Genomic DNA, 27,346 nt, shown 5'->3' with positions numbered 1-27,346 from the left:
AAATAATTAAACAAAGCGGTTTAATATTGTTAAACATTTTTCCTAATAAGTAAACAATGCATAAAATAATTACGTAATAAATATACAAATAAAATTATTTAATTAAATTTCAAACTTCGAAATATTCAGAATAATATCTAAACTAATAATAAAAATTCTAATACAAATTTCTTTAATTTGTTTGAATTTTAAATTAAAATTAAATTAAAATATATATATATATATATATATATATATATATAATTACATGTTTAAAATACATATTATTTTAATTTAGTTTTTTATTAATTAATTATATTATTAATATTCTTACAATAAAAGTTAAAAATAATAAATTATAATTTTGATTTATTATTTTCTCTTATTCGGGAGATAACGCAGCAGACGATTTTCAATCTTGAACATAACATCCGCCATGTTTGCTTCGTCGGGAATGCTTTCTAAGAGATTTTTCTCTGTTTCTGCAACAAGAAATGGCCCGAAAGTAGCCGTGGTTAGTACATTTTGCTATAAAATATCACTTGCAAAGATATTTATTCGAAAGTCATCGAAAAAACATTTTAAACTTATCTCTTGTATTAAAGATCATAAGTACTGTACATTGAATGATATTACAACAAAACTTCCATTTGATTTGACTTGAAATACTTTAGTAAAACTATGATTTTATCATTTTCAAATGATGTCATGTTTGAAGTGACTTTTTTTAACGGTTTTAAATGATCCAAGAATACAGCATGATATCACTTGATATCAACTGATGAAATGGCTTCAAATAATCAAATGACATTGCATAATATTACTTGATTACAAGTGATGCCATTTGAAACTGTCTGAGAATCATTTCAGACATGATATCGATTCTTTTCTCTAATGGTTCCTGATTGATATAAGGATAAGATTGCAAATGTGAATGACACTGTTAGTATGTTAACAGAGCTGTACAGCATGCCTGTAGAGTAAAAAAAGTCAAGGAAACCAGGCACAATTACAGGTCCGAATGACACGGTTGGGACTTTAACAGAGCTGTAGGGAGTCGTGCTGCTTGTACCGCTAAGCTTGTCACATGTTTAACGGACAGCCCAGATGGTGGTCATACATTCTAATGATGTTTATCGATAGAGAATAAAGAAAAGTCGAACATGCAACCTTTGTGAGACATTTTTCTCCAAATGTGTAATTCTAACGACACCCTTTCTGGTTGCTATCTTGCTTGTGGATGTCGTGTTTGAAAGCAAGTAATGTTTTAGGCATGGCGACCAATGCCTTTAACATAAATAATAAATGCATTATTTTCTACTGACCTTGAACCAATACTATTACCTATTCTCCATGCTCTATGTATAGTTGTGCACTTTGGTGCAAGTGATAGCAAGTACCAAAGTGCCCGCATGAGGGTCAGCCCTGCACCCCCTAAAACTATATAATATCAAGTACACGAACTGTGAAGTGGCCTATTCAAAGTCACCTGGGCTGAATAATTAAATGCAATAGTCTTGGCAGAGCACATGGTGTGACTTTCGCTTGTGCACTGGAAGTAGGCCAATCTCGGGATGCTATATCTTGCAAAGGGCAACATAAAGAGGTATGGTTCCTTTGACTTTTTTGCTTCTGTGGGTATGCTCTACAGCTCTGTTAAGGTCCCAACAGTGTCATTCACTTCTGCATTGTGCCAGTTTCTGGACACGCTGTCAAATGATATTAAGTGATGTCAATCATGTGATATTACTTGACAAGTACAAGTGATATCATTTAAATTACATTAATTATTATTTTATTACATTGCAACAAAAATTATATTTATTATTAAATTCTCTAGCATTTTATGTATAATAATCAATATGTAGAATCAGATAATATAACTTTCAATAAGCTGCTTCTATGTTAGAGTTTTCAATTAAAGCTACAAAGTTGAGTGGCCAGAAAGTTCTATGCATTCTAGTTAGACTTATTTGTACAAGGCAGTTTTTTCCTTCAAGTTCTGATGATCCATAAAACAAAGACAAGTGTAAATAACAAAAGTTAGGTACAAACATGATCACTTTTTGACATTATCACCGTGAAAATTGAGGCATTTGTCGTATCTGTGGACGAGCTTTTCCATCCCCTTGTCATAGAATGTTGCCACCAGTGAATTGAGATGGCCTTAATTAATTAACAATGTTGTTTTGATAATCGTCATTTTTTTTTTCATGTATGTTTTCCATTAGGTGCACAAATGCTGATTTTTTTTATTTTTCTTTCCTAAATTCCATTAAGCTTGCTCAATTTTGTCTGGTAGCATGGACTTTGACTCCACTGTGTATGAAAAATGAAGTCAGGGATCCCTATCTTTTACATTTAAATGGACCTCTCATTACAGTTTTGGATTTCCCATGGCAATTAATGGAAAGTGGCAAAGTTACATCAAAATCAGCTCATCAAATTTTGAGAACATCAATTTTATAAGCCCATATAAGACATGCTAGTGACCTTAGAACATCACCTGAGAAAATCACACAATTTGTGCAATATTGCTTTGTTATGCATGCTCATGCTAAGACCTTGTATCTTGAAAATGAAGTCATGGACCTTCTTTTTTTATAACATTTTTAGATTCCTCATAATAAATGGAAAATAACCAAGTTTTATCAAAATCAATCGATCAAGTTTTGAGATCAAATGCAATATTGTAAGCTACATAGAAAAGGCTTCACTAACACCTTGCCTCAATTATAGATGCCAAAGTTGATAACAATGTTTCATCCCCAACTGATGTCGTGAACTTGACAGTTAATTTCAGGGCAACTAGAACTTATTATAATTAATTGCAATTTTAGCTTATTTTGATGCTTTGTGTGCTGTGTAAGGATGTTTTAAGATACTAAAGCACCTGAAACCATTTTCTAACAGATGATTTGTAGTATACATTACAATAATAAATTCTTCCATTTTGTTTTTAAAAGTTTAGGATCCAAACTTTTGTACAGTACATACTTTCTTAGAAATTCAGTATTAGTTTTTGCTCTTTTACCCTATTGTTATACAGTAAGTCCTCTACTTACGAACTTAATCCGTTTGTAGCGGTCGTTCGCAACTCGAAAAGTTTGTAACTCGAAAAGACGATGTTTGGCGCAAAAACTCAAATACAACGTTGTTTTTACAATTATGTAATGTTTAGGTTACTTGAATAATGTTGAATTAAGACTGTTAAAGGGAAGTATAAATTCAAATCAATCACATGTACAGTACATTATTTATTAAAATTACTCATTTAAAACAACTACAAATGTACATATGTAAGTACTGTAAATGTTTTAATGTAAACTTCAAAAATAAACTTGACTGTACATAAAAAATAACCAACTGCACTTTAACCCACCATCTGTCGGCTTTGTTCTTAACTTCAAAAGTTCATAAGTCAAATGTTCGTAAGTAAAGGACTGCCTGTATTTCATTCTGTCCATTCATGTGGGAGTTTGACTATTTTACTCACAAGAAAATATCTCTCTTATATTTAATTAAACATGTTTACATACTTTTTTGAAAGATTTAAATTTAACTCTGACATTTAGAATACTGGGCAGAAATCTATTGTTGCCACAGCTAGAGAGATTCTGACTTAGAAGTATTTAGTCATGATCTCATGGGTGGTAGCTATGTACCATTGGCCACTTGATCAAGTGCATGTATCAAGTGTCCGAATCTGTGGTTCCTCTCATACTGAGCAGGAATACTATCATAATGACTAGTCATCAATAGAGTAAAACTAACCTGTCTCAGACAGTCTGATTCCAGCTTACATTTCTTATTAGCGGATGATCAATCCAATGTTTGGCAAATTCTGCTCTGCATTGATAGCAAAGCGGTGGTACAGACTACAAAAGTGGAGCCTATCAATTCTTTTGATTTTAGGTATTTTAAGCAAGAGGTACCAGAAAAGTTATCACAGAATATACCTGGTTTGTCGTGTCATAGTGATGTTGCTTTTTGATGTTTTGATATTGACTTCCTATTATTGCAAAGTAGAATTTACGAAGCATTGGATTGTTCACCCACTAATAGGAAACATGAGCTGGGGTTAGATTGTCAAGAGACAGCTTAGTTTTACCCTACTGCTGACTAGTCATTTAAATTTAACATAGTCATTAAATTAAGAAATATAACATTTATAATAATTTTAATATAATTAATTTGAAGGATTTTAAGAAATTAAAAAATGAGAGCATTCTATGATGCAAACAAGATTGTGGGACTTTAAAAGAATGTGAATTAGACAATTCAAATTTAAACGTTTGAATTTTGCACATTTATCTGTAATTGGATGGCAGAGTGACATTTATTTTGTGAATTGTGCATGTAGAAAAATGATTCACTGCACAGAAAGTAAAAAACAGACTATAAATTATTTTAAAAAATTAACACTTGCAATCATGCAAACAAGCTATAAATGTTGTAAAACTTATCTAATCCCAAAAATGGTCAAATTTGTAAAATTTGCAGTAAAAATCATAAATGCATATTTTATTTGCATTTTTAAATACACTTATAAAATACACGTTATTAGACAACCTTAATTTGATCTATTTGAACCTTGTGTTTATAATGAGGTTTCATCATAATAGCACTTAAGGAAAAAACACACGTGTGCATACAAATCTAGCTCTTATTAAAAACTATATACCTTATATTGTTTCAAGATGGCATTCAGAAAATTCTTTCACATTACCTCAGAATGAATTGTCACATCTCAAGTCTGGGCTTAAAGGAACCACACTGTAAAGGATCCAATTCCTATTTGCTCTCTGCTGAATTTATTGCTAAGATATTCTCTAGCTAGGACAGTAGGATGTAGTCTCAAGTATAAGGACTTTGTGGTCATTCTATAGCTTGTTTGGGAAATAACAAATTAATTAAAATATGTCTCTCATATCATTCTACTAATATTTCAATGAATTGAAGTTAGATAAGAAAAAATTGCATTTTAATGATATTCCAATCCCATAGTCAGGAATAAACTATTGGAGAGGGTTAGATCTATAAATAAAGGACAAGCTGAAAAAATATATTATACAAACAATACAGTCAAACTTACTTTTATTATTTTTTGTATACAACATATTCATACTTTTAGTGAAAGAAACCCATTATGCAAATTTAGCGTTGACAATCCATTGTTTCTGTTTCATCAATGTCTTTGACTCATAAACATCTTGTTTCACATGTGTTCTAGAAATTCTTTTAAAATTTTTGAAAGCACTATTAGATTTAATTAGTCATTTCACATTCAACCGAACATAATTACTGTAGATCCAAAACATTATTAGATTTTTTTTACATTTATATTTTGACTTTAGAGATGTTAACATATGTAGTTTTGTGTGTATTTTGTACATAATTAAGCATTTATTTTATATTAAATTTGTCTTAATGTGATATGAATTCTTGAAAATACAGCAGAAAGAATACAAACTTACATGTGAAATAAATTCACTGGGATGATAGATTTTGTATTTGTATAAACTGTTTTGGCTTATAGACAAACAATCTATCGAGCTTATGGGATTTATGGTGGGACAAAAATAAAATCTGACTTGATAAGTGAGTAATTCAACAAAATTTGGTTTATTGGGAGTCAGTTGTATAACAAGTTGTAAGAAATATGAATGCTTGAACTGCCTTGTTTCATTTGAATTATATTATCAAAAAATCTAGTAATGAGTTGCATAACTTTTCTGGCAAAAAATACTTATGTTTAAGAAATACTAAGATACATTAGCATGAAGTTAAAATTGTGTATGGCACCATCAGTTATGAGATGTTATAAAAATAACTTTATATCCTTAATTATTATAAAAAGGCAAAAGGGCTTAATTTTGAGGACGAGTTTCTAAAAATATTCTAAATGCCAATAATGAGTAAAATTTTTATTAAGTCTGACCACACTTGAGATATGACATGAACTCCTCTTGCCCCCTCTATCTTTAAACATCAAATTGTTTGATCACATATCAAATAATTTGTAAACTGCATCATTGCATGTATGGAATGCTCCATTTTTAAGTATTTTATATCTTATTTGATGTACAAAACAGCTCTTTTGTTTGATGAAGGTCCCCATAAAGTGGCTGAAAATGCTTGTGCATTCATTAAATTTTATGTGCTAGAGTAAGTATAAGTGTGAAGTGTTTTTAATCAACAGTTTCTGCTTTTGAGAGTGTTTAAATTTGATAACATCAATGCTTTTTATATATGTATTACTATGCCAAGTTTTATTTTTTAATCATTATCCTATCTTGAGATATTAAATGAAATAGATGCCCACACCTAAGATATCAGATTTTTGACTTTTTTTTGGGTTCAGAGGATCCCAAAACGTTGAGATTCTAAAAATCCAGAGAATCAAATGTGACACAATTACAATATTATAACAGCCAAAAAAATAAAAATTTGAAATGATTATAATATTTTCCTGTGTTATGTTACAGGGTTGCCAGATTGGCTTTTTTGATGCCAAATTTGCAAAATTTGGCTTTTTTTCAGTCTGATTGGCATCAAAAATTTTGTTTGGCTTTTTGGCTTTTTTTTGGTTTTTTTCGAATAACATCATGATAATTTTATTTTTTAACAAATCTGATTTTATTTTTTCCAGTAGGCATTTTAAGTTGTATATTATAAATTCTAAGTTGGATATTATTAAAAGAAATGATCTTGGATCAGACTAATTATCTCTATTTCCATTTTGCAACTCCAATAGTCCAAGAATTTGGAAGGTTAAATGGCCTTTTTCAACAAAATAAAGCAGACCCTTATCAGTTGCATGAAAGTTTATTTTGCACTAGAAAACTTTAAAAAGTAGACTTTATGATGGTAATTATAAGAAAAGTATTTCTAAAGTTGATTTTGGAATGAATTTTTTGAATGAATGAGATAAATACCTGCAAGTAAATAATAATGATGAAAAAGTCAAGCAACAATTTCTAACTATCAAAGAAAGGTGTTTTTACACGTTAGAAGAGGCTTTAAATCAAGTTCAACAACGGCTTCCATCGGCAATGAATTTATTTCAAGATCTAGCACAATTAAGCCCAAATATAATTTTAAACCAAGCTTTACAACCAAAGTTTTCTGAATTGCCATTTTTGAATTTAGCACAAGACAATCTTAATATGATTGAAGAGCAATACAAGAAATTACCTTTTGTCAATTGGATAGATGAAGATCAATTTAAGAAATGTGGAATACCCAATGAAAATGAGCTTTTTTAGCAAAAAATATTACAAAATCCCCAATTCAAAGAACTTGCGACTTTTTCCCTCAATTGCCTAATACAGGTATAATTCAAGTTACGTCGTCCTCAATAATATGTCGTTTGTCAAAAAAGTATATGGAAAAATAAAAATCAACTTTAAGTCTTTTTTATTCGACTTTACATCTGTCTGCCACCAGGGCTGGATTTACCAATCCAGGGGCCCTGGGCACAAATTCGATTGGGGCTCCCCTTTAAGAGTAGGCAAATTTGATGATTTAAAAAATTTACACAAAATACTGTACTTTCAACTAGGTTTCAACTAGGAAGTTGTAAATTTCATTTTAAAATAAGGTTATTGTAAACATACATATATTTTATTGTGTAAAACTAATTAATTTAATTAAAAAATACCTATGTAAAATTTTTTTCCCAGGTTTGGTTTTCTTTGCCTGTGGCCCTCATGATTAGGCCACACTAGGCTGTCGCAGTAATAGGAAAAAAAATTATGTTTAAACATAGTTTTGTGGGGGCCCTGGGCACCGGCCCCAAATGTCCCTATGTAAATCCGGCCCTGTCCGCCACAAATATTGAAGTCGTAATATCACTAGAAAAGCGTTAAAAGCACATAAAATCGTATTAAAATATGTACTGTACATTTACAGTAAATGTTAATATAATCATCATAAATTCTAGAGAACGAAACATGAAAACATCTGTGTTTCTGTGTTGTCTTATTTAGCGGTCTTTAAGTGCTCATTATTGGCGTTTTCCACTGTAGTTATGTAACTACACAAGTAAATTCGAGTTACGTTGCCTCTCCTGAAACCAATTACCGACATAAGGCGAGGTATACCTGTAATACCCATTAGCAATGCTACAGTAGAGAAGGTGTTTTCACTTTTAACTCATTTTAAGAATAAGGCAAGGAATAGAATGCAACTTTCTTTTCTAGATGCAATTATTAGGATTAGGTCACAACTTTTGTCCTCAAATATATGTTGCAAAGAATTTGTCCCTTCACATAAAATGTTAGAGTATTTTACTTCTGAGAAACTGTATTCCTCTGATTCAATTTCTTTCCTTAATCATGAAGATATACTTTTTGGAAAAGAAGCATTAACGCAGTGGTGTAGCGTGGTGGGGCGGCAGGGGTGGCCCGCCCCGGGCGGCACTTTTAGGGTGCAGCAAAATTTCACAATAAATAGTAATATCTTGTAAAAATTTGAACCATTTCCTTTCATATTTTTGTCGCACATACAATTCGGACCGATTGAAATGAGCATGGAATTTTTCATTACTTATACCTAAATAAGGGGGTAGCGAAATTTTCCTCCGCCCCGGGCGGCTGGTACGCACGCTACGCCACTGCGTTAACATAATAAAATAGCATTCAAGTATAATTAAAGTATAATGTATATAAAATATATAATAAATTTTGGCTTTTTTCTGGCTTTTTTTTATCTTAGTTGGCTCTTTATAAAAATTTAAATCTGGTTACCCTGTTATGTTATAACAGCTGGAAAAGTAAAATGCAATTTAAAATCTATAATACAGGTATTCCTTGCTTAATGTGACTTTGTTTAATGCAGGATTTGATTAATGCATAAAATTAGTTGCAGAAATCTCTTAACATATGTGGCAGAAGTTTTAATTTATGTGGCTTTACCAGCTATCTTTATTTAACATAAATATCATATTTTGATTAACATAATTTTGATACATATGATAGGATTGAAGGATTAATTAACCATGTTAAACAAGGGATACCTGTATATATTATTAAATTTTGTTTCATTATGAATAACATATTATAAAAGCACATAAAATCGCAATGTTATTATGTTTTAATAAAATGCTCAGATTGAAAATTTCATACAATTTAAAGCGAAATTTTTCATTTTTTAAAAATATGTAAATCTGTTTCAAAAATTTAATTTTTAAATATCAAAATTTGTATTAATGTTTCAATCTTATAAATCTTTCAATAAGAAAATAAAACATTGTTTGATCTAATTTTGATTGATCATAAATGTATGCTTGTAACTTTAAAATATATATTCTTTAACATTTTTTAGAGACAGAGTAACTTTGTAAAGTGTTTTTTATTATTACATTTTTAGGTTTTATCAGGAAATGGTGTTTTTGATGGAAGCGAAATACATGAATCAAGTGCGTAAGTAAAAGTTTACTTAATAGTAGGATATTATAAAGGACAAATGGTTAATTAAAATGCAATAAATAAAAGCTAGCACCTAGCAGAATATATCTGTTAAACAACTTTGAACATTCCAATAGAGTAATGCTGGTCTAGTGATATTGCTCTTTTATTACATTGATGCATTTTTTACGTGTATATGTATAAATTAGGATGTTTGTTTCTTTGTTCACTATACACTCCTGGGCCATTCAACCAATTGCTACAAAGTTTGGCAGTTACATTTACGTACTTCTAACTTAGATAATGCCATACATCCCACCCAAAAATATTGATTGGATTTTTATAAATTGATTAATTTCTATCTACATTCAATTTGCTGGCTTTACATGTAGTGCCATCTATTGGAAACAAATTTAAGAAAATAATAAACTAAATATAATTCTTACAAAAAAAAGGATATAATTTTAAAAAATATAAGTTATATTCACTTAATTACTGTGACAATGATGTAGCGTGAAATAGATGCACTGTATCATTATTGCCACAGTTAGCATATAGCAATTGCCTGCATGGAATCAAAAGTGTTACCCTGTGGAAAGTCTGTAAATATTTAATTTTTCACAACTAACAACTCTCAGGCATGGCCACATGAAGTTTTCCAGGTTTTCTTCATGTTAGTAACATCTAAATAGGGTCCACTTCCCATAAAACTTTTCCTGGGATGCATTTCCCTCAGCAGGTTGCTCACATGTCACATTGCTGTAACCAAATAAGCTGAACTAATTCTAACAAGCAATTATTTATTATGACATTGTTACAATGCTAGGCTTAAGTTTTCATCACAATGTTTTCTTGTAGTGACGTCTTGCCCCTGTGTATCATACTTTTTCTGTTAGCAATAGAATTGTGCTGGTTATCTATCTAACTCTGTTCAAGGGAGAATTTTGAATTGAAGTAACATTACTTACAGTTTGTATCGGAAGTTTGTATATAGATAATCTGGCCTCCTTCCCATAGGCTTTCCATATTTGGTCTCAACTCATTAATCTAACTCCTTTCTCGAGATTAAGGGAGGACACAGACAGACAGTGGACCACAGTCAGATTTATAGGTCTACAATTTTCTAAAATTTCAGCATATTAATTTTTCTATAAACACTATACTTATGAAAGCATAAGTCCCATGTAGTTTATACAGTCTGTTGCAAAAGCTTAAGCACTTTATCATCACTTAAAAGCAATTATTTTTGCATTTTTACAAGGTATTTTTATGTAAACAAGTCATATGAAGTCTTTTGGATGTTAAGGTTAGCAACTCACTCACATGTGGGACCAATACAACTTATCCAACACAGATCACTTTTCAAAAATTTAATGAAAATAAAGAAATACATAAAGGATTAATCAATTGCTATAGTAATACACAAAGAAATAGTCTATTGATTGTCATCTATGTACACCTCTAAATATCAGTGCGTGCCGTGACATTTGATGATAGGGAAGCTGTGTTTCTGTAAGAAGCCAATTTCCAGGGCAATCAGTTAATTGCACGTCAGTGATGGCCTAGGGTCCATTCGTACGTGCATGGTGGCGGAAGAGACGTATCTGACAAAAACCGACAAAAAAGAAACATAAAATAAACATATACTATGTACAAAATACTGTAGTTTGCTTTAGGACAATCAGTCGTTCGGACATCCTGGGTGTCGATGTGGTTCTTCGATGCTCGATCGAAGGTGGCCCCGGACAGTGGCGTCGACAAGTCTGTAGGGCATGGGGAGACTTCTTCTGTTGGCGTCGGGGACACGGTCTAAGGCCAAAGTGGCATGGGTTACGGGTTGGCACAATAGACAAAAAATTTTTTTGCGCGCGTTGACACACGGCGTTTTGGTTATTCGGAACGTTAACCGAGTGCCAGGTGTCCTCGATTGTTGGAAATTATATCGATCTCCATTCTTTCTTTCATCCATTTTGATTGGTCGTTCTCCCTCAATCACACTTCCCGAGTGGTTGGTCCCTGGTTACTAAACATAACAAGACTCTTACCTGGAGTGCGAGAAAAGTCAAAATCGAAGATGAATTCCATCTTCCATCGATCATAGGACGACTTCCTTCCACGATTTATAGTTTCTGTCTGGCAGTTTGATATAAACATTGGGTGCCGACTACGAACGACTTTTACCTATGTTTTTTTAAACTAACAAATTTTTCTCTAAATTAACTGTTTTTTCGCGTTTTTTGTGACGGGTCAGACCTGTCCGGAACCTCACATTTCTATAAAAGTTTTAAACAAATACTGGAAATGACAAAAATAAACAATTTATGTATTTTAGTTCTAAAGTACAATTAATACATACATAATACAAATTGATATGATACAAACAACGATAGAAAAACTTGTTTTTTTAATTTTTTATAAACTAACTCTATTCGGCGATTATTTCTGCAAAGTTGTTAATTACTTTATCATAAAAGTCGCCGGTCGTCGACTTCGTCAACGTATTTCAAAGCTCTTTCTATCGAAGGCAACGCCAGCGACAACAATTTTTCCTCCGACCGAGTGTTCCTGGCCAATGTATGAATTTGCTTTGTGGTCGAAAAACTGCACTCGACAGACCCACTGGTAGATGGTACCGTAAAAATTAATGATATTAAATCATATAATTCTTTTAGTACGTCTTTGTTCGGATCGACATTAATTATAATATGTTTTATGTCTAAGAGTTACTTGTCGATATAGTTCGGACGCAAATATAAATATTGTGATTTGCTACGTAATTTAGATAAATCAAAAAATTTCCCATAAAATTTACTTAATTTAAAGAATTAAAATATGCTTGGAAAAATTGTTTTTCATAATATTAAAATTATTAACATCTAAAAGTGTTAAAAATTCTAAAGATTTTATGTCTTCTGTCAATATAATTACAGTATAATTAAAAGAAAATTATAATTAAATATAACTTTGCAAAAAAACGTACATAAAAATAACATTGAATACTCTTTACTTTTTAAATCTTAAACAATTCACTTAGTCAGATAGCTCCCTACCCAGTGGCTAAGGGATAGAATCGTTGGAAGCATTATACAGTATGTATGTAGCTTCCACCAGCTAAACCGGGTGAGGTTGGTGTTCTGTAAGATGCATGCGCCAATGCCTTCTGGCTGCTTTACACCATTCAGTTATTCTCGCCGTGGAAGCTGTCTCGTAAGCGCTTCCATTCCGCCACTGATATTCGAATATACAATAGCAATCGTATCGTTTTTTTCACATGTAGTATAGAAATTTGTAATAAGATATATAATGCAGCTATAATAAAATATTAATTTTAATTAATTCAAAGTACATTAAAATATAAAAATTTATATTTTAGAAACTACAAGGGAAGGTCATTGGAAGGTGGAAGCGGCGCTTCCACCGCTTCCAATGACAGCACGCCACTGCTAAATATCAAGAGAGTTTACAATGATGTATAAATAGTACTTTTGACTGACTAGTATATTCAGTCCAGTCGATGTGTAGATCTTCTCTCCTAATATAGAGACGGGGATGGGTTTGCGATGGATGATGGGCCGGAGCTGTGCTATGCTCTCCTTATGACTTCCGTGCTTCTATATGGCAGAGTCCATTTCGTTGATGGCCATCTGCCGAGATGTCAGTTTCTTTCTATGGCTGTCTGCCCTGAGATTATAATTTCTCCCCCTTTTATATGTAAATTCCTTCCAATTGGAGTTTGGGATTTGAATCATCTGACTGGATGCACTGATGTGTCGACCTGCCAGGTGTTTGTCAAAATTTTGCGATAATATCTCTCTACGGGAAATCGTCAGTCAAGAAAGGAAGTTTGATTTCCCTTTTCCTGAGCTTTTTCTTCAAAAGTGTAAAAATTTGTCATTTTTAACGACTAGCTGATGTTTTAATTTTCAATATTATTAAATAAATTTAGATTCTCATTTCCAGGATCTCACAACAATGTATAAGTGAAGATGTTAATTTCCAACAAGTAAACCTCTTGAATGACTTTTTAAGTCATTCAAAAGGTTTACTGTAATATTGATTAAGTATCTGTGACTTGGGCATTGCCAATATAGTCATCACACTTAATTTACATAGCCTTTCCATTAATTACAAAATTAAACACTAATGAGAAGTTAACAAAAGTTATATAAATAATTGGGAATGAATAAAAAAGTGTCAATGTGAGAAGTTATTTATACTGGTTAGGGCATGTTCAATATCCAGGATGGTAGACTCATGCCACTACAGCAAGAGTGAAATTGTACACATTGTTTCTGATTACTTTAAATAAAATTAAACAGTAAAATTCATAAAATTGGCTCATCTGCATTAAATAAGCTTCAAAATGATGTATAAATGTAAGTGTAGTTTATATAAGTACCTTAACAAATTTGAAATATATTTTGCCATAGCATATTATATATACCTGTATAATAAATCTAGTTTTTATAAATAACATACACACAAATTTAGAGGAGATTCTTAATTTTTTAATCAAAAAAGAACTTGTTTTATAAGAAGCTTGCTAGTATTAAAAGGAATTTCAAACTTTTAGCTTATTACCAATTCCTAATAGAGGATAAATATTTTCAGAGTACTATATTTTCATTATTGATTTTAAGAAACATTTAATTTTAATATTTCATTAACATTTTCATTCAAAAATTTAAAATTCATAAACTGGATTTTGGTTTTAAAATGTAATTAATTTAATTTCTAGAGGTGAGGTAAAATTTTTAAAAAATTTATTGTATTTTCACGATGATGATCTGATGATGAAATACTTAGAAGTTTAGAAAAATTTTAAAAATATGTGTTTATATATTTTTAAAATATGAATAGAGCAAAATAACAAAATAGTAATTTATTAATTACATCAAAATTACAAAAATTACTTTTTCATAAAATAAATGTGTACTTCTTACAGGCCAAATATAAATGATTTTATTAATTGAACTTTTCAGTGTCTTATCACATTTAACACGAGGAAAAGCAGAACCTCTTATTTATGCTCCCGATGTAAATCAGTTCCATGTAGTTAATCATTGTGTTGGTGAACCAAATACAGCTGATACCAGGTAAGAATTCTGATAAATTTTAAATGTGTATCAGTATTTACTTTAATTAAAGGAAAATATGATGCTTATAAATAAAATATTTGTAATATACAGGGTCATTATAATTAAAGTCCCACTTTGAAATGGCCATAAAAGGAAAACTATTGGAAAGAATGTTATCAAACTTGGTAATAGTTTACAGGAAGACATGGGATTTTATTTTCCACAAAAAAACATAGTTTAAAAATTCACCACCAGTAGGGAATGGCGCTGTATGCAACATTGTTAAATAAGACATGAAGACATTGGTTGAAAATGTTTTTAATTATTTTTAAAACGTGTTACAAAACATGTTCAATGTGGCATCCACCATTTTCTGAAAGCAGGTTAAATTTCTCCTGATATGCTAAGACAGCAGTTCTCAACCTGTGGGTCGTGACCCCTTTGGGGGTTGAACTACCGTTTCACAGAGGTCAACTAGGTCCATCGGAAAACACATATTTCTGATGGTCTTAGGAACCAAGACACCGCTCCTCTATCCATCTTCAGGTGGGTCTGCCCACATAAGAGTCCCCATCACATATACCATATACAAATACAGGTGTATGTGACAGGGTCATCATAATGTACTGTACAGTACTTATGCAGACCAATCACACGTGTACAGAGCAGTTTGAAAGCCAGCAGTATTGGAGCTAAAACAACACTTCACCTATTATAATTACAGGGTAAATGTAAAATCATATACTGCAAAATAATCAATTACTGCATATATATATCTGTACCATGGGAACTTAATTTGGATGCTGATCAGTCTTTTTATATTCAGCTATGGTTGATGTGAATACTGCCCCCTTATGATAGTAACAAGTATGTAAAAAAAAAAAAAACAACACAGAGAATGGTAAATCATAGGAAACTTTAATGAACTGTATTAATTGAACTATGCCACGTATCATCTTTTGTATTATTAAAGCTATTGTTATACATTATTTTCATTAGCAAACCAACCCATGACAATGGATCGTGTAGAGAAGAATGTTAAGAAAAGAAAACATACTGAGGATTTTTTACAGTATGGTTTTACCTCAATAATTATAGCAGGAATTGAGAAACCGCAATATGTTATTTGTTGTGAAGTTCTATCAGCCGAATCTAGGAAGCCGAACAAACTAAAATGCCGTTTTGATAGCAGGCATCTGAGCTTTGCCAGCAAGAATACCACCTATTTTAGAAACAAAGCTGACAGACTCAAGAAAGCCAGACTCGACACTGGTGGCAAGTACCACAAACAAAATGTTGCAGCCGTTGAAGCTTCATATTTGGTGGCACTCAGAATAGCCAGAGCTATGAAACCTCACACCATTGCTGAGGATTTACTGTTGCCAGCAGTCAAAGACATTGTTATGATCGGAGACAAATTTGTTAAGAAATTGAGTGCAATTTCCTAATCTTTTGACACTATCCTCAGAAGAATAGACGACATGACTGCTGATATACTTGATCAGGTAATCCAGGAAATTAAATCTGCTCCACTTCGAATATTTAGTATCCAGCTTGATGAATCTACAGACATTGCAAACTGTTCACAGTTACTGGATTATGTGAGGTATATTAATGATGGAGACTTTAAAGATGAGTTTTTTTTTTTGCAAACCTCTTGAAATGACAACTACTGCATGTGATGTATTTCACACAGTTGGTTCATTTCTAAAACAGCATAAGATTTCTTGGAAAAAGGTTTGTGGTGTTTGCACAGATGGTGCTAGGATGTGGATCTAGATTTAGCGTTTGGCACTGAATGAGTCACCAAAAGTCATCAGAACTAACTGCATGATTCATTAGCAAATATTAGCAATGAAGAATTACAAGAAGTAATGAAAAGCGTCATAAGTTCTGTCAATTCTGTAAAGGTGAGCATTTTCAACAGTTGACTGTTTTCGCAACTGTGCAATGAGTTGGATGTGCCAAACAATGCTTTGCTATTTCAAACTGAAGTGAGAGGAAAAGTTTTAAAATGTGCTTTTGAGCTTTGAGATGAACTCAAAACAATTTTTAATCAGAAAGCAAGACCGCATTTCGAAGCACTTTTCAGCAATAAAAGTGAACTACAGAAAATAGCTTACTTGGTTGACATCTTTGCCATCTTGAATGAGTTAAATTTATCTCTGCAAGGACCAAATGCTACATGCTTTGATTTGTCTGAAAAGATCTGATCATTCCAAACAAAATTTCAGCTTTGGCAAAAAGATTGGATGAAAATAAAATTTACATATTGCCTACTTTATCTGCTTTCTTTGAGGAACACGACATTGACCCAAACAAAAGGATTACGATGATACAGTAGAGCGTCGTTTATCTAAAAGCCGATCAACTGAAATGTCCAGCTTTCCAGTCAGACTGTGTCGTGCTGAATCGAATGTTTTTGATACTAGATTAACTTCTACAGTATAATTTTTGTTTTTTTATTTTTCAATATATTTATTTTGTTTGTACAAAATAAAGAAATAATTTTTAACAATACAATAGCCACGATTATTATTGCAGACGAAATTTCATCATACTTTCCAAATCTACCTGACACCCCATTTGCACTTTCCAGAAGCCCATTCACAGTCAAAGTTAAAAACGTTCTTGAGACAGCACAAGGGATCCAGCGAGAACTGATTTCTCTATAATGCTAGTTACAAAATTCTGGATAAAGTGTTTGCAGTCATATCCTGTTTTGTCTGAGGCTGTGTTGTGCCTTCATCTTTCATTTTCAACAACATATCTTTGTGAAACAGGGTTTTTCAGCTTATTGGTTATTAAGTCTAAATACAGATATAGACTTGTTCTGGAAGATGATCTTCGTTGTGCTCTTGCAAAGACTGTCCCAAGAATTTCTGATCTGGTGAAAAAGAAGCAATCTCGACCTTCGCACCGACATTGGCTTTTCATGCATACTGTCGCAAAATGTAGCAATGTAGTTTACTGTTGTTATATTAAGACTGTTATCCATGCTACACCATGCTTCAAGACAAAATTTCATTTATTTGTAATTAGAAATAAATATTTCACAATATATAATTAAATATTGTTTTTGTGATTAATTACTATGCTTTTGTAAGGACCAGGACTGGGGTCCAAATAGGATAGTAACGAGATCTAAAAATATCTCCTGTTACAATATGAAAGAAAGAAATTAAAGGTCTCCGTTAAACAATAAAAGTTTATTGTAAAAATTTTAAACAAAGGAAGAATGGGATTGAAAATACCAAAGTCTGGGAAAACGTAGCTGGAGAGGAGTCATATTTAGTCGCGACGTTGACCTCTCCCACGCTCTCTGTTGGGTTTCGAATTGTCACCAGGTGATGATGAGAGACCAATAGAGAAGTGACTTCACATATCTCACATATTTCATTGGAAATCAGCAATGTCAGACAATATGAAACTTTCAAAAGAACACATTCATGTGCTGTTGCTTTATCACTTCAAAAGTGGCCTCAATACAACAACAGCTCATGATCTCACCTGCAAGGCATTTGGCAAGAACATAGCCAACAGGCAGATCTGCTACATTTGGTTTAAGAAATTCAAGGATGCAGATTTCTCATTTCAGGATGAACTCCATCCAGATAGTGATTCCATTTTGATAATGACATTTTCCTGCAACTAGTAGATGATAATCTACAGTTGACCACCAGAAAATTAGCACAACTTGAATGATCCCATACACTCCAAAAATTGACAAAGTCCAATATCACCCAATAAAGCACCAGCACATAAAGCAAAGATGACCTTAAAGAAGTCAGGAGATTCTGCCTTGTCCACCCTACAGTCCAAACTTAGTGCCAACTGACTACCATCTATTTTGTACCCTGCAGAAATATATTGCCAATATACAGTTCAATGACAATATCTAACACTTGAGACTTTCTTCAAAGAAAATGCCAGTCATTCTTTACTAATCAGATTGAAAGTTTGCAGCAAAGGTGATAAGATGTGATCGATGTTGATGACAATTATCTACCAGGTTGAACTGCTGTTGAGTTATTTATCAATAAAGTTTTATCAAAATGTCTAAATTTCACCTTTACAACCTGATTATTACTTTCAAAGAGAAGCAAATTAATATATCTAAAAACTGTATTCATTTTGATTTCTTAGTAATATGTTATTAAAGATTATTAAATTTATTGATACAAAATTTAATAGGAATGTTTTAGTTGAATCAGCAAGAATTGCTAGAGGAAAAATCAAGGCTTTAAGTGAATTGAAAGCTTCTGATCATGATGCTATAGTATTTCCTGGTGGATTTGGAGCAGCAAAAAATTTGTAAGTAATTTTTTTATATCCTAAAATTGTAGTTATATATTTTTAAAATGCCGAGGACATAAAATTCTGAATGAGTTTTAAAAAGCAATTTAACACAAAATTGATCTTCACTAATAGTGACAAAATTATTAATATTTACTTGAAAATTAAAATCCTTAATCTTTGTGAATGCTAATTATCCATAAAAATAAAAACACAAATAAAATTCATATATTTTTAATCTGCTGTCTTATAGAATTTTAAAATATAAAAAAGTTTTTTCAGAAATTCTTGTTAATTTGATATATTTAACAAATTATTGTGTAATAACATATTAATTTCACTAGTAAAATATGCTGTTTAAAATTCAAACTTGAATTATTTTTAATTTTGTGGCTTGTTATAAAACAGAGGAAAAGTATGGCAATTGGTCAAAAAAGATGACTCCCACCAAGATGGATCTTTACATTTTTGGACTCAGGACTTTGAAATGTTGAAAAATGCAAAAAAGTTGAGTTTTTTCTGTATGTATGGATGTATGTTTGTGTGTGTGGGGGAGCATGATTTTTTCACCTACTGCAAAGCTTAACTTCCGTGCATTTGTTGAAAATTTATGAAATTTTTCAGAGTTGTTTGTGTATCAGGAAGAGTTTCTAGAAATTTTCAGGAAAATTGGATCATTAGTTTGGGAGATAAGGGGACCATATCTCAAAAAGCTCCCAAATTTATGAAATGTTTTTTTGCTTATACAAATTTTTATTTACCAAAAAATAAATGTATTTGTTTCGAAAATTTCCCTTACTTCCAATATTAATGTCTTTTTATGCTTTTTATAACTTTTGATAGAATATTTCAATATGTAGTTATATTAATATTAATAAAATAGTTTTAAGAAGTTGATGTTTCTCATCTAGATCTGGGATAAAAATATAAACTATTTTTTAATGAAATTCTTTGGAATAAATATTTCTTTGTTATTAATCATAATTTTCATCAAATTTACACCAAAATATCATTATATATTGAAGAGTTGGTGGTTAATATTTTTTAAAATAGTTAAATGATTCCCATTTTATGAGTAATCATTAGTAGTTTTGTATAAATCTGAAGACTTAAAGATAATGGTAGCAATTATTAGAGATGAAAAGTAAAGAAAGCCTGGAAAGTCTGACTTTCCAGGCATTATCAAATTATATCATGTTATATAATCTTTGATGCCATCACTGTTGAATGTTACTTGCAAATTAATATGGTAGCATCTAAAGCAGGCATGTCAAAGATACGATCCACGACATGAATTCAATAATGCTATTTGTTTATATTTTATTATCTTGATATCAAAGAAAATGTGATATTTTGTACTTAAACAAATAATACATAATAATTATTGAGTTAAAATTGTTGATTATTATTATTATTATTGTGTTGGGTTAAGTGAGATATACTCGGTTAACACCGGTGGCTGTGTACTATGCCGGACCAAAGTCAAGGCATAGTAACCAAAACAGAAATTAAAGAAGTGTATCAGTGTGTGTGTCTGTATTCAGGAATTTTCTCACAATATGACATGTATTCAATATAGTGGCTTTCTGCAGTGTGATGTATGTGTTTCTATTCAATTCCAATGTGCCCAGGCTTTTGTGTAGTATGTGTGGTATGACACCTGTAGAGGAGAGAACAACAGGTACAATAAGCACCCTATCCATCCTCCACAGATGCCTTATTTCCTGGGCGAGTTCTGTGTACTTGCTAATTTTTTCAGTGCATGCGTTTTGTATATTGTGAGTGTTTGGAATGGATATGTCTATAATGTATGTGATTTTATTGTGTTTGTCAATGAGTGTGATGTCTGGTCTGTTGTGGTAAATTGTTTTATCTGTGATTATGGCTCTGTCGTAGTACATTTTGTGCGTGTTGTTTTCCAATACTGTCTGTGGAATGTATTTGTAGTATGGTTCGTGGATGTCTACTAATTTGTGTTTCTTTGCAAGCTCTTGGTGTATTATATTTGCTACTTGATTATGTCTGTGTAAATAATCTGTCTGTGCCAAGAGCTTGCAACCAGAGGTGATGTGTTGTATAGTTTCTGGCATGATGTGACATTTTCTGCATGTGTCATTTGTGAGTGTTGCATCTTTGAGTATGTGTTTTCTGTAGTTTTTAGTATTTATGACCTGATCCTGTATGGCAATCATGAATCCTTCCGTCTCCCCAAAGAGGCATCCCCGAGCTAACCAGCTGTTTGACGCAGTTTTGTCAACAAAATCCTGGGCCAGATCGTAAGGATGCCTGCCATGGAGTGCCTTTCGAGCCCACGATTGCTTAATGGTGTCTATGCTTTTTATATGTTGCTGTTGTGTCCATATGATGTGAGTGTAAGTTTAATGGTGTGTTATTCGAGTCTGCTAGAGTTACTGCTTTATGTAATTGTGATGTTTCTTGTTTTTTGTAGAAAAACTCTCGCAGTGACTGTATTTGTTTGTAGTGAAGGTTAACTATGTCAATCAGGCCACGTCCGCCATCTTTACGTGGAAGGGTTAATCTTTCTGTGGCGGATTTAGGATGATGTTGTTTATGCTTAGTAAGTGTTGTTCTTGTTTTCCTTTGGAGTTGCTCAAGATCTGTGTGAGTCCAATGTATAACTCCAAAAGAATATGTGAGTACTGGGATGACATATGTGTTTATTGCTTTAACTGTGTGTTTTGCATTTAATTGTGTTCTGAGAATAGCATTTAACCTACTTTGGTATTCTTTAATTAATCTTTGCTTTATTTGTGTATGTTCTGTTAGTTTGGCCTGTTGGAATCCTAAATACTTGTAGAACTCGCCCTCTTCCATGGATTCAATAATGTCTCCATTTCCAAGTGCAAAATCTTCTTTCTTCAGGATTCCTTTTTCTATGTGAATGTTTTGCATTTATCTAGGCCAAATTCCATTTGTATGTCCTTGGTGTATGAATGTGTGATTTGTAGGAGTTGATGAAGTTGTTTTTGTGTGGATGCATAAAGTTTTATGTCATCCATGTACATGAGATGTGACAGTGTATACTGTGTTGTTTTTGTGTGTCTGATATTGTAACCATATTGCGTGTTGTTTAACATGTTGGATAATGGGTTCAGGGCTAAGCAGAACCAGAGAGGACTCAAGGAATCTCCTTGAAAAATTCCTCGCCTAATAAAAATTTGGTTTGTTTGTATGGAAGTGTTATGGGCCCTGAGATGTAGTGTTGTTCTCCAATGCTGCATAGTGTTTTGAAAGAATGCAATGAGTGATGGATGTATTTTGTACATGTGTAGGATATGTAGCAGCCAACTGTGTGGAACACTGTCGAATGCTTTTCTGTAGTCTATATATGCCATGTGTATGTTTCTGTGTTGTCTGTGTGCTTGCCGTAGAATGACTGAATCTATGAGTAACTGTTCTTTGCATCCCCTGTGGTTTCTACGACAACCTTTTTGTTGTTCTGTTAGAATGTCGTGTTCTTCAACATGTTTGTATATTTTGTTTGCAATACAGGATGTCAATAATTTGTAGAGTGTTGGAAGACATGTAATTGGTCTGTATTGTGTGGGGTCTGTGGTATTGTTGTTTTTAGGTTTCATGTAGGTGATGCCCTGAGTAAGAAAATTTGGCATGTCTTGTGGATTGATGATGATGTGTGTTAGATGTTTAGCTAGTTCCTGGTGCAGTGATGTAAACTTTTTGTACCAGAAATTGTGAATGTTGTCTACACCAGGTGTCTTCCAGTTGTGTGTTCTGTTAACAGTGTATTGGAAATCGTGTATGTTTATTTCAGCACAGGGCATAGTTGGTATGTTGTGCAAGTTTCTGTTCTCCTCCTCGATCCAGCCTGCATCAGCATTGTGCGTGACAGCACTGGACCAAAGAGAAGACCAATATGTTGTGAGTTCTTCTTCTGTTGGTGTGCCACTGTGCTGTGTATCAGTGTTTGCTTTGTTATTAATTTGTCTGTAAAAGAGTTTTTCATTGTTTGTAAATAATTTATTTTGTTGTTTTCGTAGTGTACATGTTTTGTATCGTTTGAGTCTACGTGCTTTGGCAGCAAGTTTTTGTTTTAGTGTATCAATGTATTCTGTAATGCGTGTGTTGTGATGTTCATGTTTTGTGTGTGTTTTTATTTTCTTGAAAATGTTTTTGAGCTGTTTCCTTAATTTGGGTGTTATGTTGTTTTTAGTGTATTGTGTTAGCCTGCCTAATTGCTGTCTAATGTCATTTATTTGTGTTTCTATTCTTCTCTGCCAGGCAGGCTTGTGATAGAATTGTGTTTTCTGTGTATTTGTCTGTGATTGTACTTTCAGTCCATGGTGTGTCACTACTGTGACTGCCCCAGCATAAACTAATGTATGAATGTCTGCGAGTGTAGAAATTGAATGAATGTAGTGTGGTAGTAAGTGAGTGTTTACATAATTTAGTGTTTTTCCTACTTCCTTTGACGTGTTGATTTTTGGTATTCGTGGTCGTTGTGTGGGATCTGTACCTGTATATTTAGTGAGTGTTTCCTGAAATATAAGTGAGAGCGTATTAACTAAATCCAAGTCTATGTTATCAGTGATGGATGAGGAAGTGTCTGTAGTATCATTAGTGGTAATTGTTGTATGTGTGTTATTATCAATGCTTGTTGCTGGATTATCCTGACAGGTTACATGATCTTCATTAATGTTAGATGTTTCTGTCTGTTGATGTATTTGATCAGCAACCTGTTGTTTGATAAGTTCAAGTGTTGTTTGTGGAATAAGGTTGTTGTGTATAATTGTTCTTTTTTGATCAACAACCCTTTGTTCGGTGACAGTGAGATGAGGATACTGTTGTGTGAATCTATGGTGTAGTTGTTGTCTGTATGCTGTCATGTTTGTTTCGAGTTTTGTGATGGTGTAGTAAGTACGGATGATAAACTCGTTCATTTCTACTGTCCATTTCATCCGTTGGCGTGGTTTTCCAGCCTTTGTGGTCTGTGGATGCATTGCCACAGAAACACCAAGGCTGGGTTGGCTTCCTCACATCTGTTGAGGGCATTGCAGTAGCCATGCTTGGGCCGGTGCTGCTTTCGCCACCGGTAACCAAGGGAGACTGTGACCTATTTTTCGAACGTGAGCCTCTGCCTAACCCACGAACGCGGACCTTGTTAACCCGGGCGACGTCCGAGCCGGTATCACACTTTGATCTAGTTATTACCATAATAAATATCTCCACAGAATGTGGTGTGTGGTCACTCTTAGCTTCATTTCTCCCCATAGACCTTACTGGCATGGGTGTCTCCTACCAGGAGCTTATGCTCCAGCCTGCATTGCCCCTATGGATCAGTAAAATTACTGGGCTCTCCCACCACGACCAGGTGGTGACCACGGGAGAGTTATTATTATTATTATTATTATTATTATTATATTATTGTTATTTTTATTTTATTCATATTACTTAGAGTTATTTATTTTTATGTTTAATTTTTTGTTTACATTATGTTTTGTCTGTTTCATCTTTTGAATTTCAAATTAAAGTCCGTCTTCGCAAGATCATTTCTTACATAATTCGCATTATTTTGCATATAAAATGAGTGTTTTCGAAATATTAGTAAATTACAGTACTCTGAGTTTTGTACTTTGTACTTTGAGTTTTGTAATCCTTATTTTCGGATCAGTTTACAGACCTGCTTCAGGCCTGTAAATTGGCTGAAAATGTTTGTTCTGTGATTAAAGTTATTGCTGGAAAGGTACAAATGGGGTTTTTTCTTTTTAATTTATTGTCAAATCTCAGGTTATTAAAAAAGAGTTTTTTGAGTTGGCTACTTTTTAGAAAATTTTTGGCTACAAAAGCTAAAAACATCTGGCCTGCTGTCATACTCCAGACAAAAATTGGCACTTAAGTAGTTTGAGTTTGACACCCTTGATCTAAAGAATAATTTTATAATTTAATGTAAATATATAGATTTAAAAAATTTTTGAAGCAGAGTATTGTAATAAGTACCAAAGAGTAACTCCACAAATAAAGAGTGGAGAAATGACATCAATAGAATCATAATCATTTTTAAAGTTAATTTAATTTTTTAAATAATCATTACTTCCCATCAAACCAACCAGAGATGTTGAATCATTAACCTGCTTTCTTAATATTTATAACAAAGTAGCAGTTATAAATTAAATGGAAATGATTTAAAATGAATAACAGAACAGTAATTACAATTTAGATTAAGTTAAATAAAATTATAAAATATTTTTGTTTTAAAAAATATTATTTCTTAGGATAATACTTTTTTATTAACATTTCCAATTAATTGTTTAAAAGTTTTAATGGTAGTTATTAAAAGTTGGTCAATTATGAAAATAATGAAAAATTAAATTATTAATTTGATAAATATTTTAAACAATTTTTCTGCTGCCATAAATGATGAATTCTAGGAATATCATAGTGTTTTATTTAACATTTTCAAAGTTAAAATATTGTTAGATGCCATTTTGATTAAATTCTAAAACATTATATAAATTAATGCAATACCTACCACATTAAATTTCAATTAACTGTAGTTTCAATATAAATTAGTACATGCAGAAAAAATTATGCATTTCATAAGATCCTTAAATGTAGTCATTAAAATAATTTTATATTTATCATGTTATATAATGAAAAATTTCTGTATACTTCAAGTAAAACATTTTGCATTAAGATTCAGAACAATTATGTAACTACATAAATAACATTTCAGAATAAATTTTTTATTGTATTAAACATCAATGATTTTTATAGTAATATCTGAGTTTTTGAAACTAGATCAACTTTTGCCGTTGATGGTGCAAATTGTAAGGTTATTCCAGAAGTAGCTCGTGTTATAAAAGAATTTCATGCATCCAAGAAGCCACTTGCGTCAGTATTTTTAAAAATTCTTCATAACTATCAAATATGTTTTTTATACCATATTAAAAATTATCATTATCTCTTGAAGATTTTGCTGCATTGCTCCTACTCTAGCAGCCAGAGTTCTAGGAAAAGTAGAGATCACATTAGGGCAAGACAAAGGTAATTTTACAAAAATATTTTCCAAGTTATTAATAATAATTAAAAAAAAACTAAAAAAGGATATGTATTATTAAAGAAAATATTATGAAAATTATTTTTAATTTTTTAAATTAATATTAAAGTCAACATATGATAATCTTATTACTTTAATTGAAAAGTCTAAAGCTTAAATAATTTAATTTGCAATATTAAAAAGCTAATGTAATAAATTGCTATAATATGGTTCACTTTCCCACCATGTAGTAAAAGAGCAAAACTTGCAAATTTTTGAGATAATTTTTTAAAAATTAGCTACATTCATATTATTATAACAAAGTAATGTTTAAAGTTTAAAATGTTATTGTTCTTAAAGTTCCATGAGTCACTAAAACTTGTTTGGGAGTGTTGACTGAGTTATCCCATACATTAAATACATACATCCTAAATTCACTGGAATGGAGAAAATGAGTCATTGAATTCAATCCATTTTGTTTATCACTTAGTTCTATCCATTAATAATCAAATATTGTGTACTTTACTAACAAAAAAACTGGCAAGGTAATTTTCTTCCCTGTAGTTTTTCTATCTGGCTTTATATATCTACTAGCTTTAAAAAGTAAACAACATTACACTGAAAGGAAAGTATGACTTTATTTATCATGAAGCATTCATTATATCAATTATAGTGATATTATTTCTTATATCAAATAAAATACAAAAAGTCAAAAATTACATTGAGATACACTTAACTATCCATGCATTCAACCATGATGCGTAATAGTATTTTATAACAATCTTCGAGAACTTAAAACTGTGTTAAGAGATTTTTAGATCTCTGTTTTTATTATATGATTTATTTTCTAAAATCAATTTGATATTTAATTATTAATATGCAATTTAAATTTTAGATGACGGTTCTGGAAAATGGCCCTATTGCGGAGCTGTCGAAGCCGTGAAGTCATGGGGTGCTATACATCATAATACCAACGTTGATATATCCTTTTAATATTGATAAATATTGATTTATCTTGTCGATATTATTATTTTAATTGTTATGTTGCTTTAACTTTTCATTACGGTGTTATTGTCGACAAGAATAACTTGGTGGTCACCACTCCTGCCTTTATGTATGATACTCCGAATTTCCACGAAATTTATGATGGAATTGGCAAAATGATTCTAGCACTCCTTCACTTGTTGGGAAACAAATAAATGCAGAAAAATTGGAATATTTTGACAATAGACTTTACACGAGATATAGTATGTGTAATATTTACAAAAATTGAAGTTTTCAACAAAAATTAGGCCATGCAAAATAATTGCCTACAATAAAAATTATCATAATAAGCCCTTGTTGTTATGGGTAAGTTAATTTCTTAATGATATATTTAATTAGAATATGAATTCAAAGCAACCCCGTTTTTGTCACAGTATATGATGATTTATGATTGAAAATTTCATCTCTCTTTTATAGAATGAAGGTTTGCAAACCTCAATTATGTTTTCTTCGGAGTTCATTTGTATGAAATTACTTGAAACAGTTTTTGATTATTAAAAGATATTTTTGCTTATTCAGTTTAA

At 31.8% G+C, this 27,346-nt stretch overlaps 1 protein-coding gene across 1 annotated transcript; it reads left to right on the top strand.

The window, feature by feature from the left end:
* Positions 1–382: 382 nt before the first annotated feature.
* LOC136981526 (glutamine amidotransferase-like class 1 domain-containing protein 3, mitochondrial) lies at positions 383–27,346 on the top strand. The gene is made up of 8 exons (XM_067277831.1): positions 383–493; positions 9,352–9,404; positions 14,372–14,485; positions 18,662–18,781; positions 25,541–25,633; positions 25,713–25,786; positions 26,674–26,759; positions 26,843–27,346. Exons 1-8 carry the CDS (start codon positions 416–418, stop codon positions 26,975–26,977), a joined length of 753 nt encoding a protein of 250 aa, XP_067133932.1. The 5' UTR covers positions 383–415; the 3' UTR covers positions 26,978–27,346.

This window comes from Centruroides vittatus, unplaced genomic scaffold, assembly GCF_030686945.1.
Source record: "Centruroides vittatus isolate TY-2023 unplaced genomic scaffold, ASM3068694v2 contig_767, whole genome shotgun sequence".
Lineage (NCBI taxonomy): Eukaryota > Metazoa > Arthropoda > Arachnida > Scorpiones > Buthidae > Centruroides > Centruroides vittatus.
The sequence above is the reverse complement of the archived record's forward strand: the minus strand, read 5'-3'. Positions and strand labels throughout refer to the sequence as shown.

What these genes read in the sequence shown, in the direction of transcription:
- LOC136981526 (XM_067277831.1), top strand. Translation starts at nt 416, where the DNA reads ATGTTTGCTTCGTCGGGAATGCTTTCTAAGAGATTTTTCTCTGTTTCT. An exon ending in ATGGCCCGAAAGTAGCCGTG is followed by an intron (nt 494 to 9,351) that starts GTTAGTACATTT and finishes TTACATTTTTAG; the next exon opens with GTTTTATCAGGAAATGGTGT. An exon ending in GCATCCAAGAAGCCACTTGC is followed by an intron (nt 25,634 to 25,712) that starts GTCAGTATTTTT and finishes TATCTCTTGAAG; the next exon opens with ATTTTGCTGCATTGCTCCTA.